The sequence below is a fragment of the Elephas maximus genome, chromosome 25 (assembly GCF_024166365.1).
Source record: "Elephas maximus indicus isolate mEleMax1 chromosome 25, mEleMax1 primary haplotype, whole genome shotgun sequence".
NCBI classification, from domain to species: domain Eukaryota; kingdom Metazoa; phylum Chordata; class Mammalia; order Proboscidea; family Elephantidae; genus Elephas; species Elephas maximus.
In genome coordinates, this window is record NC_064843.1 from 41,535,548 (window position 1) to 41,548,150 (window position 12,603).

The 12,603-nt window shown below is 38.3% G+C and overlaps 1 protein-coding gene across 5 annotated transcripts in view; it reads left to right on the forward strand.

Moving 5' to 3' along the window:
* Window positions 1–12,603, forward strand: part of PTPRA (protein tyrosine phosphatase receptor type A) — a 146,461-nt gene that overhangs the window by 86,782 nt on the left and 47,076 nt on the right. For 4 of the 5 annotated variants that reach the window (XM_049869517.1, XM_049869514.1, XM_049869518.1 and 1 more), the window contains one exon: window positions 7,126–7,152. The exons of the other annotated variant lie outside the window; for it this stretch is intronic. In XM_049869517.1, coding sequence (XP_049725474.1) covers window positions 7,126–7,152 — 27 coding nt within the window. The remainder of the gene's footprint in view (window positions 1–7,125; window positions 7,153–12,603) is intronic. 5 annotated transcript variants of the gene reach the window in all.

Below are 12,603 nucleotides of genomic sequence, written 5' to 3' on the forward strand. Positions count from 1 at the left end.
CACTCAGAATGGTGTCCACATATAGTAAGCACTATTTTTTTTTTTAAGTGTTAGCCGCTATAGTTGTTGTTATTATTGTTTTGAATAGCTATCAATATAATAGGTGAGGTACATTTAATATATGTGGCATCCCACTACTCCTGGTGAGACTGGGGACTGCAGATAAATAATGTTGCTGTTTTTAGGTGCCTTCGAGTTGCTTCTGACTCTTAACAACCCTGTGTGCAACTGAATGAGATACTGCCTGGCTTGTGTCATCCTCGAAGTCATTGCAGTGTTTGAGCCCGTGTCAGTCCATCTCATTGAGGGTCTTCCTCTCTTTTGCCGACCCTCTGCTTTGTCAAGCATGATGTCCTTCTCCAAGGCTTGGTCTTGCCTGGTAACATGTCCAAATACGTGAGACGAAGTCTCGCCATCCTCGCTTTTAAAGAGCATTCTAAGACAGATTTATTTGTTCTTCTGGCAGTGCATGGTATAGTCAATATTCTTTGCCAGCGCCATGATTCGGATGTGTCAGTTCTTCTTCCGTCTTCCTTATTCATTGTCCAGCTTTCCCATGCACATGAGGTAATTGAAAACACCATGGCTTCAGTCAGGCACACCTTAGTCCTCGAAGTGACATCTTTCTTTTTAACACTTGAAAGAGGTCTTTTGAAGCAGATTTGCCCAGTGCGGTATGTGATTTGATTTCTTGACTGCTGCTTCCATGGGCATTGATTGGGGATCCAGGATAAATAATAATGTCTGATATTTGCTTTGTGCTTTAAAGTTGATCAAGTTCTGTCAGAATTATCACAAGGTACTAGATATTACACTGAGCGTTTTATAGAATAATCCTATGAGATAGGCTCTATTTCATGTTTTACAGATGAAGGATTTTTATAATGATGAGTTGTAACTTGAAATGTTTTTCAGAGTGTAAGTCATGACCAATTCATAAAATCAGTTTAGTGGGCCACTGCTGGTGTTTCTTTTTTAAATGGATGATTCTGTTCCATTTCTGGTTTTTATTTTGTTTTCTTCATGTTATGTTTATTATTTTGGGAAAATTTTTTTTCAGTAATACAAAGACACTCATGGATGTGTATACTGAGTAAAGATGAAACTGTATTTCTTGCTGTAGGTTAAGGCCATTGCTTAGGGAGGAAAGAAAAGACAACTTGTGCAAGCTGGGTTAGTAAGTTGAAAAGGTGAGGCTGTAACCCAGGTCTGACTGATTTCACAGCCAGTGTTCCATACTGTCTTTCATTTAACAGTTCTGTGAGATGACCATGCATAATAATCTCCTATTAGTAGATGTTTAATTAAAGACTATAGAGGTTAAATGATTTCCCTTAGATCTCAGGTCTAGCAAATAGCAAGCTAGACCTATTTGTCACTTCTGTGGTCTTTTACCGTGCTGGTAGAAATCTGTCTTAGGTCCAAATTATGCCATAGCTAAGAAACCAGTTATTTTACAATAAACAAATTTCATGTCAGAGGAGACTGAGACTGCATTTCACTGGTGACTTTTATTCAGTATCAGTGAAACAAGGGAACCACTATGGAACATGAGGATTTTACAGTCTTACACCCCACCTCCTACTCATCATCACCATCTCACCAATCATAATTTTTAGTTAAATAAGCATTTGATGTTTTATATTATTATGGCTTTATAATATTGTTCATTTGTGAAATATAGGTATACTGTGATTGTTTTTCCTTTGTTGTACAACTTTTTTTCCTGAATTTCAGAATTGCCATATTTGGTTTGTTTGTTTAGCTTTCTGTTTACCTATTGCTAGCTGATTCTAACCACACTCTCCATAGCGTCTAGTACAGTTTTCTACAAAGTCAACCCTGTTAGATAACCTGCTATTTCTTTTTTTCCTAGAGATCTTGTTCCTGAGCCCTCCAATATCTTATCCAGTCGAATCTCATTAATCTGTAGACCTGCTTACATAGATGTCAGCATGGGATTTTTCTTCTCTGTCATTGTGGAAGTTCCCTTTGCTGCTTCCAGGCTCCCATATTCTCTTCTTTCTTGGATTACCCCATCACTTGGTAGAACACATCCTCCAGTGGCTTCCAGAGAAAGGGGTCCATAGGAAGTAAATAGCATGAGATCATACATATCTAAAAATGTCTTCAGGGCTGTTTGTAGAATTTGAGGAAATCTTTGTCTCCCTAGAATTTCTAAAGCTTTGCTGTGGCTCCTAACTCCTAGGTTTTAAGGATTTTACTGCCATACTGATTACTAATTCTTTGTATATTTTTAAAGATCTTTTCTTTGTTATTGGTGTCCTAAAATTTCAGAGATGTGTCTTGTTGTGGGTCTTTTTCGTTGATTATTCTGGGTACTTAACAAGCCCTTTGGAGCCTTGGTCCTTCAGTTCTGGAAAATTTTCTTGTATTTCTTTGAAGATTTTTTTCTCTGTTCCATATTTTCTGTTCTGTCCTTCCAAAAGTCCTGTTTTTGGCTACTGGACATACCCAGGATTTATTCCTTAATCTTATTTTTTCTTTCCTATTGACCTTTGCTTTGAGTCTCTTTTTCTCTGATTTTAAATAAGTAAATGCATGTATATGTTCTTTTTCCATTTATAACACAAATAATATACTGTATAGTACATTTCTGCACACTGCTTTCTTTGATGAGCCTGTTAATACTTGTCCTACATCCTAGTAAAGAGCTGTGTTACCCATTTTAATGACTGCATAATATTCCGTTGTGTGGCTATACCTTAGTACGTTTACCCAGTCTGCCCTGTGTGTGGGCATTCAAGTCTGTTTTCAGAGTACTCTTAAAAACAGCACAGTTTGGCATTTCAGATGTGTATGAGAATGTTGATAGGATAAATTACTTTAAGTGAACATTTATAAATTGATGAATATTGCCAAATTTTTCCTCTACTGGAAAATTTATTACTATTAGTGATGTTTCAAAATGCCTTTTTTTCCTACACTCCTTCCAGTGCAGTGAATTACCAAACTTCTGGATCTTTGTCATTCTGATAGGTAGGAAATAGCATCTCAGTGTCACTTTAATTTACATTTCTCTGAGTGAGGTTGAGCAACTTTCCATATTTCAAAGGATTGTTTGTTTTTCTGAGAACTCTCTGTTGACATCCTTTGCCCATTTTTCATGTTAGGATGTCAGGTTTTTCTGACTAGTCTGTAGAAGTTCTTTATATGTTAGGGAAATGAGCCCTTTTCCTATGATATAAGTTGCAAATATTTCTTTGTAGTTGGTCATCTTGCTTTTAATTTTTCTGCATTGCAGAAACTACGACTAGAAATTTAAAACGTTTATCAGTTTGTTTTAATTTAATGTTTCCTAGATACTATATTAGGTCATATTTAGGAAGGCTTTCCCTAAGCCAAAATTATAAAATAATTTTCCTCATGTTTTTGTCCAGACTCTTCTGGTTTTTTTAGCAGGGGCGTGTGGTGTATATGTGTGTGTGCGTTTAAATCTTTGATCTGTCTGGAATTTATTTTGATGTGAAGTGTGAACTGTGAATCTACTTTATGCCATTTAGTTGTTCAAGTACCCCTTAATGAATAATTTGTTTTCCTTACTGATTTCAAATTCCACCTTTATTATATATTGAATTCTGATATGTATTTAGGTTCCCGTATGTATTTGAGTTCTGTTTTTAGACATTTATTGTATTTTCTATTGATCTTTTTGTCTATTCATGTCCAAAATCCTACAGTTTTAAAAATCATAAATTTAAAAAATATTTTAGTATCTGGTAAGGTGAATCATCCCTTGTTAATCTTATTTTTCAGAACTTTGCTAGTAATTCTTGACTTTTTGTTTCTTATAAACATTAAAATCGACATGTCTAGCTGAAAAAAAAAACTTATGTCAAATCTGTAGATTAACAGGGAGAATTGACATTTTTAAGATGTTGAGTCTTTCAATTCAAGAAAGCCATACATTCCATTTGCTCAAGTCTTATTTTGTATTTCTTGGAAGTTTTTAAAGTTTTTGCCACTGATGTCACACATTTCTTACTTAGTTTATTTCTAGACTACTTTAAAAAAATTTTTAATATAAATGGAGTATTTTCTTCCATTATATTTTCTAATTGGCTGCTGTTGGGGATATGGAGGCTATTGATTTTTGTAGACATATTTTGTACAGGCCATCTTAATAAATTCTCTGTGTTTAAAGTAATTTTTTCAACAATTATCATAGGTTTTCAGATCATCTCATCTGCAAATACCTTTTCCAAATTTTTAGGCCTTTTTCTTTCTTTTTAATTGCTCTGATGAATACCTCCAAAACAAAGTTAGGCAACAATGGTAAAAGCAGACAGCCTTGCCGTGCCTTTTACGGTAGTAGGGATGCTTCCAGTGTTTTCCAGTAAACATGGTGCAGACTCATAGTTGAGATAGACCTATTTAATCATGTTCATGATATATCAGTTTGTTCCTGTTTTAATAAGAGTTTATATCAAGAAAAGTGTTAAATTTTTCCAGACACGTGCTCAGCATCAGTGAGCAAGATCTGTGTGATTTCTCTCTTTTGATCTATTGTTATATTGAATTACAGTAATAGGTTTCCTAATTTTAAACTATCTACATTCCTACAAAAGCAACTCTACTTGGTCATGTTCTATTATTCTTGTGAATAATGACTGTTGTAGTCTGTTTAATGTTACTTTATTTAAGATTTTTCTTCATTGATATTTGTAAGCTATTCCTAAATAGGATTAGTCTTTGCTTTTCTTTCGTGTGTGTGCTCTTCGTGATAAGTTTAGTTGTCACTGCTTCGTTTTGCTTCATGAAAAGAACTTGGAAGTTTTCCTGGAAAACTATGCATTTCGTTCATGGTTTCAAATTTATTTGAATGGATTTGAGGAAAGGCTGTCTCTTACGATTGTTTAGTTTCCTACATAGCTGTGAATGTTTCCTATTTTATATACTTGTGTCCCCGCTTTTTTTCTTGTTTCAAGTTGACTAACCGTTTATGTATTTCATGGCTTGTTGCTTTTTTCTGCCAAGGAACCTGCTATTGTATGTTTATTAGTTCTATCATTTTTCAGTTTTCTATTTCATTATTTTTTTGTCTTAGATTTATTTTGTACTTTTTCTAGCTTCTTGAATTAAATGCTTCATTTGTTTCTTTTCATTCACTCTAGTTAATTAAAATATTTAATGCTGTGAATTTTTTATAAGCACTACTTTACCTGTATCCTATAGGTATTCCAGTAGGTAACACCTGTATTAACGAGGGTGCAGTCTGAGCCGCTCTGACAAAACCAAAACCAAACCTACTGCCATTGAGTTGATTTCTGACCATAGTGACCCCATAGGGTTTCCAAGGCTATAAATTGCTACAGAAGCAGACTGCCACCCACATCTTTCTCCTGTGGAGCCAGCCTTTCCATTAGTAATCAATTAGTAGCTTTGCCTCCTGAGAGAAGCAAGTGTTTTTTCTCCTGTGGTCCTATCATCCTGACAATATTGGCCTCATCTGCTTAGTCAGAAATGGCTCATAGAGGGAATAGGGACAAGCAGTTTCCTTTCTGAAGGATGTGACTTGGAAGTTACCCATACCACTTTTGCTCACTTTCCATTGGCTGGAATTCATCACGTGACTATCCCTAGCACAAAAGAGTCTCAAAAATGTAGTCTCTAACTAGACAGTTTTGTGCTTAGCTGAAAAAAACAAAAACAAAAATGGGTTCTGTACCAAAGGCAGGAAGAAGAGACTGGTACTGGGGAAGAGTTGGTAGGTTCTACCACAGAAATGTTTTAATTGTTGGGGTTTTTTTTGTTTGCTTGTTTTGTTTTTTAGGTGTTTTAACATTTTGGTTTTAATTTCAAGTATTTTCTTACTTTGATAATTTCTGGTTTATTGCATCATGATAAAAGAAAATTGTATTGTTTCTGCTATGGGGAATTTATAAGGATTTGTGGATATTCCGCAGGCCTTTGGAAAGGAGGAGGTATTTGCTCTATCATTAGTATACAGAGTTTGGTATATACCAGTAGGATTTACAGTACCTATTATTTAAAGGAGGACTGCTGGTACAGTGGTTAAAGTGCTTGGCTGCTAACCAAAAGGTCAGTGGTTCAAACTCAACAAGTCACTTGCGGGAGAAAGGTGCGGTGGTCCGCTTCCGTAAAGATTATAGCCTCGGAAACCCTGTAGGGCAGTTCTGCTCTGTCCTGTAGGGTCGCTATGAGTTGGAATCAACTCAGTGGCAATGGGTTTGGTTTGATTTTATTATCATTTAGGAACTCTGGTGGCGCAATAGTTAAGCACTCAGCTGCTAACTGAAAGAAAGGTCAGTGGTTCAAACCTACCAGCAGCTCCACGGGAGAAAAGACCTGGCAATCTGCTCCCATAAACATTTCAGCCTAGGAAAGCAGTTCTACTTGGAATCAACTGGACAGCACACAACAGTACCGTTTAGGCCTTTTATATCATTACTTAATTTTGCCCACTTGCATTTAATGGACCAAAAAGACGAAGTCCTCTAATACTACTATTGTGTTTGTATTTCTCTTTGTATTGTGGTACTTTTCGGTTTATGAATATTGATGCTGCATTGTTTGTGTACTTGGGGAGAAGAACAAACAGTGCACTGACTGAAGTTTAGTGAGGGCAATGTCATTTCCCGATTGTTGGAGGTTGCTTCATTCTAGTCCGAACGTAATACGTAGAGGAAAGTGTTTATATTCCTGGAGCTGGAAACCCTGGTGGCATAGTGGTTAAGTGCTACAGCTGCTAACCAAAGGGTCGGCAGTTCAGATCCACCAGGGGCTCCTTGGAAACTCTATGGGGCAGTTCTACTCTGTCCTGTAGGGTCGCTATGAGTCAGAATCGACTCGATGGCACTGGGTTTTTGTTTTTTTTTGTTTTTGTTTTGTTTTGTTTCATCTTACCTTAGACTGAATAAAAACCAAAACCAAACACCTTGCCATCTAGTCGATTCCTACTCATAGTGACCGTGTAGGACAGAATAGAACTGCCCCATAGAGTTCCTAAGGAGCACCTGGTAGATTGACCCTTTTGGTTAGCAGCCGTAGCACTTAACCACTATGCCACCAGGGTTTCCTTAGATTGAGTAGTGATGTCTTTTTAATCTGAGTGAATGTTTCTATTTTTCACTTACTACACAGGTAATTCTGACTCAAAGGACAGAAGAGGTGAGCCACTCACCTTGTTGTTTGTTGTCCCTTCTACACAGTGTACAGTATTTGTGTTTCCTCTGCTTACAGTCTGTGGTACTTGTGCATCTGTAGCTGTGTTGTGTTTTAAGTTGTTTCCACATTAACCTCATAAAGAAGAGTAACAGAAACAAGTATCCATCATAAGTTTTTTTTAAATGTAGATTAAGGATTCTAACAGTTACGATGTATTTTAACAAGTAATAAAATAGCTATATCTTATTTTGTCATGTTACCTTATTAATATTACCTTCTGGAAATATTGGTCCATAATTTCTATGCCGTAGTTAATATCTAATTTCTAGACCATGGTTACCTTTAGGCATTCTGGTTTTGTGTTGATTATTTTTTCTTAGTCTATAAAATGTTGAATCTTTGTGGCTTTGTGTGGATTTTTAGATTTTTCAGCCCTCTTGTGGAAGTCTTTATGGCTTGAGATGCTGTGTCAGTGGTCTCAGCAGGACTGCTGAGTGCCTGATCACCAGAGAATGGGAGTTCGTGGGTATACCATGTGTAGAAGTGGCACATTTTGTATAGGACAACAGTAAGACTGCCATCACAGAATGTGAGAGAAAGAGAGAGGCATCATTCAACAAAATGATCCTTGTGTTTCAGTTTGGAAAATGTTAATCTGTGAACTAGTTTTTCTTACCATGATTTCTGAATGGCAGGGCCTGATCTTTTGCCTTTATATCAAGCACTTTGTGACTGTTTTCTTCTTTAAATATTGCATTAGCTAAGAGGTGGTGAGTAATATTATATTTCCATTTCATGAATCTTTCTAAGAGATTATCACAGTACTCCAACAGCTCTGTAGTACATCAGTTCTGACATAAGTCGAATACCTCTTTTTTTTTTTTAGTTTCCATTATTATTGCCTTTTATCATCAGTATCTTTGTAAATCCAATCTTTATTTGTCTTTGGGGGTTGAAAACATTACAGATACATTTTAACGTAGTGTATAGTACCTCTTGCTAATGATAAGATGTACCAAGAAAAAAAAAGCAGTTGTTAAGTGCAGTTCTTCGTAACCTGAATACATCGTAAATCAGGTACTAGCCATACTACAAAGTAGGGTACTTGGAACTTGAGTCCCCAGGACTGTCTAACCCTAAAACTCCACGCTGTGAACATACCTTTCTTTTGGCCTGATTCTGAAATGAAAATTTGGCTAGATAAATAACTCTAGGTTCAATATCCTTTTGAAGAATTTTGTAGACAATGCCCCATTGACTTCCAGCAAGGGTATTTTAGATGAGCCCCCAAAACCCCACTGCCGTCGAGTTGATTCCGACTCATAGCAACCCTAGAGGACAGAGTAGAACTGCCACATAGAGTTTGCAAGGAGTACCTGCGGATTCAAACTGCTCACCTCTTGGTTAGCAGCTATAGCACTTAAACACTACGCCACCAGGGTTTCCTTTAGATGAGCAATCAAGTGTAAATCTGATTCTCTTTTCTCTGTGTAGGAAATCTTATTTCTTCTCCTGAAAACTTTTAAGAATGACTTGTGGTTGGTAGGTTGGTTTTAATAAAAAATTTCAGAAATTTTGCCAGGATGCGTTCAGGTAAAGGTTTTTTTCAGTATTCCTGCTCAAATTTGACAGAACCGTTTTGCCTGATGACTCAGGGAACTTTCTTCTTTGGAAATTCCTGTTGAACAGATGTTCGATCTCCTAGATCTGTCTAGCTTGTCTCTGCTCTCATGATTCCATCTCACTTAATATTACTAGTGTGGTTTTCACTTGTGTCTGTTCTCCTTTTCAGCCTTTTTGTTGAGATTTTTACCCCCAATCATGGTTAAATACTTAGATTGTTCCTTTTTGTATGGTGGTTTTGTTTTTAAATTTTGGTAAAAATATATAACAAAACATTTACCAATTCAACAATTTTTACATGTAAAATTCAGTTGACGTTGATTTTGTTCATCATATTGTGCAACTATCACCACTATCCTTTTCTGAATTATTCCACCATAGTTAACAAAAATTCAGTGCATCCTAAGCAGTGACACCCCTTTGTCCCTCCCAGCCCTGGTAACCACTAATAATGCTTCACCGCCCCCCCCCCCATTGATGCAGTGTCCTCTTACACAAATTACAATATACTTTTAAAGATTTACCACTCTATTTCTTTTATTAACTTTGTCCCAGGGCTAAGATTGTGCTCCTTCGCATTTGTGAAGATTACCTATAAGGCTTTGGTTGATCTTTGCCCTGGAGCACTGAGTGGACAGGAATGTGCTCACAGTAGGTGTCCCTTCAGGACAGCAAGGACATATCCGAAACCAGGGGTTCAGTCATGCTTTAGGAAGTTTGGAAACAGTTACGTTTTGGTAGAGCTGCCTTTCTTACTTCTTCCCCCTCCTTTATCTCTTCTGGCTGCCTGGTGTTATCTTGGGCACCACCCATGTTCTTTGTATGTCCTCAGGGCCCACCCAGGAAGCCCTCTGTGGACCTAGTATACATAACAATCATGAGCAATGTGTGGGACCCTGTCTGAAAGGCAATTCTAACCAAATGGAGGGGGGGGAGGGGATTCATGGGGAAATTTAAACAGTAACTGGATATTGGTTAATATTAAGGAATTAGTATTAGTTTTTAGTTGGCATAGTGGCATTGTGGTTATATTAGAGTCCTCATCTCTTAATTGTTGTTGTTACTTGCCATGGAGTCAACTCCGACTTACGCCCACCCATGTGTGCAGGGTCAACTTGGTTAGGCCATGATTCCCAGTATTGTGTGGTTGTCCTCCATTTTGTGATTGATGTAATTTTCCTATGTGTTGTAAATCGTAATCTCTGCCTGTGGTTAATGGGGCAAGATTTGGATTATGTTAAAGAGGATTAGGATGGCACATAACACTCTTACTCAGGTCACATCCTTGATCCAATGTAAAGGGAGTTTCCCTGGGGTGTGGCCTACATCACCTTTTATCTCAGAAGAGATGAAAGGAAAGGGAAAGGACAGACAGTTGGGGGCCTCATACCACCAGGAAAACAGCACCGCGAGCAGAGCGCGTTCTTTAGACTTGGGGATCGTTCGAGAAGAAGTTCCTAGAGCGGGGAAGATTGATAACAAGGAGCTTCCCCTCAGAGCCTTCAGAGGGAGAAAGCCTTCCGCTGGAGCTGGCGCCCTGAATTCAAACTTCTAGCCTTCTGAACTCTGAGAGAATAAACTTCTGTTTGTAAAACCATCCACCTGTGGTATTTCTGGTAGAGCAGTACTAGATAACTAAGACAGCTGGTTCCAGTGCTCATTTTAAAATGAGAGCTATTATAGTATGTTTGAAAATTATCAGCTAAGAAGCACAGTATAACATCTTCCATCTTCTAAAAAGACAAAACAAAAAACTCTTGATCCCACATCTTCCTCTAGCTCCTACTCCTTTTCTCTGGATTCCTTTGTGGTAAAAGTTCCTAAGAAAGGAATTGGTGTCTCACTGTCTCCTCTTTCTGTCTCCTCTTTCTGTCTCCTCTTTCTGTCTCCTCTTTCTATCTCCTCTTTCACTCTGCTTAGGCTTTCTCATCCACTACTCAACTGAAGCCACTCTTGAAAAGATCATCAGTAGCTCCATCTTGTCAAATCCACTGTCACTTCTCTTTCCTTATTCGTACTTAATCTGTTGGCAGTATTTGACTGAGTTGATCACTCCCTCCTTGAAAAACTCCGTTCTTGGGTTCCATGACACCACATTCTGCTGGATTACTTCTACCTCATAGCCACTGCTTATGAATCAGTATAGCTGATCTTTTAAAAAAATATAAAAACCAGTTTTACCTCTCTCCTGCTTAAAGCCCTCCCATCACAGTGTTTATCATCACATTCAGAATTAAATCCACACTCATTACTGTGGCCTACAAAGCCCTAAGTCTTTTAGCTCCTGCCCACCTCTCAGCTACATCTTGTACCACACTGGCCTTTGTGCTATTTCTTGAATCCACCAAGTTCCTAAGGGCTATTACGCTTGCTACTCCCTGTGTCTGTAAGCTCTTCTCCCAGATCTTTGCATGATTCACTCCACATTATTTAGAACTCTGCTCAGGTATCACCTCCTCAGAAGGACCTTCCCAAACACTCTGTCTAGCTGTCTATTTATCTGTCCCCAACCACTGCTCCCCAATTCATCACTGTCTGTCCCGTACCTTGCTTTGTTTCCTTCATAGCACTTGCACTATCTGAAATTATGTGTTTATTCATTTATGAACAGTATCTCCTTTCTCCCCCAGAACGTAAGCCCTCTGCCACTTACCTGTTTGGTCGTTTCTGTATTTCCTGTGTGTGGAACAGCGTCTGGCATGCACTTGCTGGCCCATAAATATTTTTTTAATGACTACCACTAAGAGGTTGAAAAGGTGAGAATGAGAATATTTCCATTGGTTTGGCAATCTGGAGTTTGTTGGTATCCTTGATGAACAGTTTTAATGGAGCACTGAGGGTGAGCAGAGCAAAATAGATTGAGGATTGCAGAGGTAAGGAAGTAGAGAAAATGTTTATAGGCAATTGTTATGAGAAGTTAGTTAGCTGTGAGGAGAGAAATGGAGTTGGTGGTTGCTGAGAGTGAATGAATTCAAGAAGCCAAGTCTTTGAGATGGCAGCAATGGATGTAATCCACAGCACAGATGACAGGATTAATATGAGAAGGACCTGTCCTCCTTTTTAGCAAGAAGGAAAATGGTAAAGATAGTTACAAGTCAGACTGGCTGTGGTAGGAAGATGTGAGTGGGCAGGCCAGCTACCATTCATTTCCTGAGTGAGGTCTTTGGATAAGAGGAAGAGGATGAGTCAGCACCTGGTCAGCTGTCATGAGAAAGGAGGCTAGATATTGGTGTGGAAAGGGAACCTCACCCTGTGGAACGAAGAGAAGGGTTACTGTATCTCTAGCCAGACGTTGCTGTAGTCGAGGTTCTGGCAAAAGATGGCTGAAGGATGAGGCAGTAGGATATGGGAAGAGTAGAAAGGAGCACCAGCATTTTTGGATACAGGATGCCTAAGGACCTAATAGTGTCTCCTTGTTTAAATCAGGAACAATATTTTCTGTGCCAGGAAACCATTTGGGTTTATGGTAGGAGAACTGTTCTTTTCCCTTCTTCCCCAATCTTCCTCTAGATGGCGCTCATTGAGGCTGTGAGAGAGTACAGTGTTGGCCTTGCACACCCAACTTCCCACCAGGACTGGAAATTGTTCATGCCTTCAGATATTTGAGTACTTTCTGAGTACTAAGCACTGTTTTAGGCTCAAAGAATATAGCAATAAATGAAACAAAGCCTCTGCCTTCAAGGAGTTTTTAATCTAATACAAGGAGACAGAGTAAGCAAATGTGTGATACGTCAGGGATGGGATAGGCATGTTACCCTGGGCTGTCCCCCAATCTGTCTCTCTCTCTCTGCCTGTGCCCTCCATCTCCAGAACTGTTGAATGAGCCCTTCT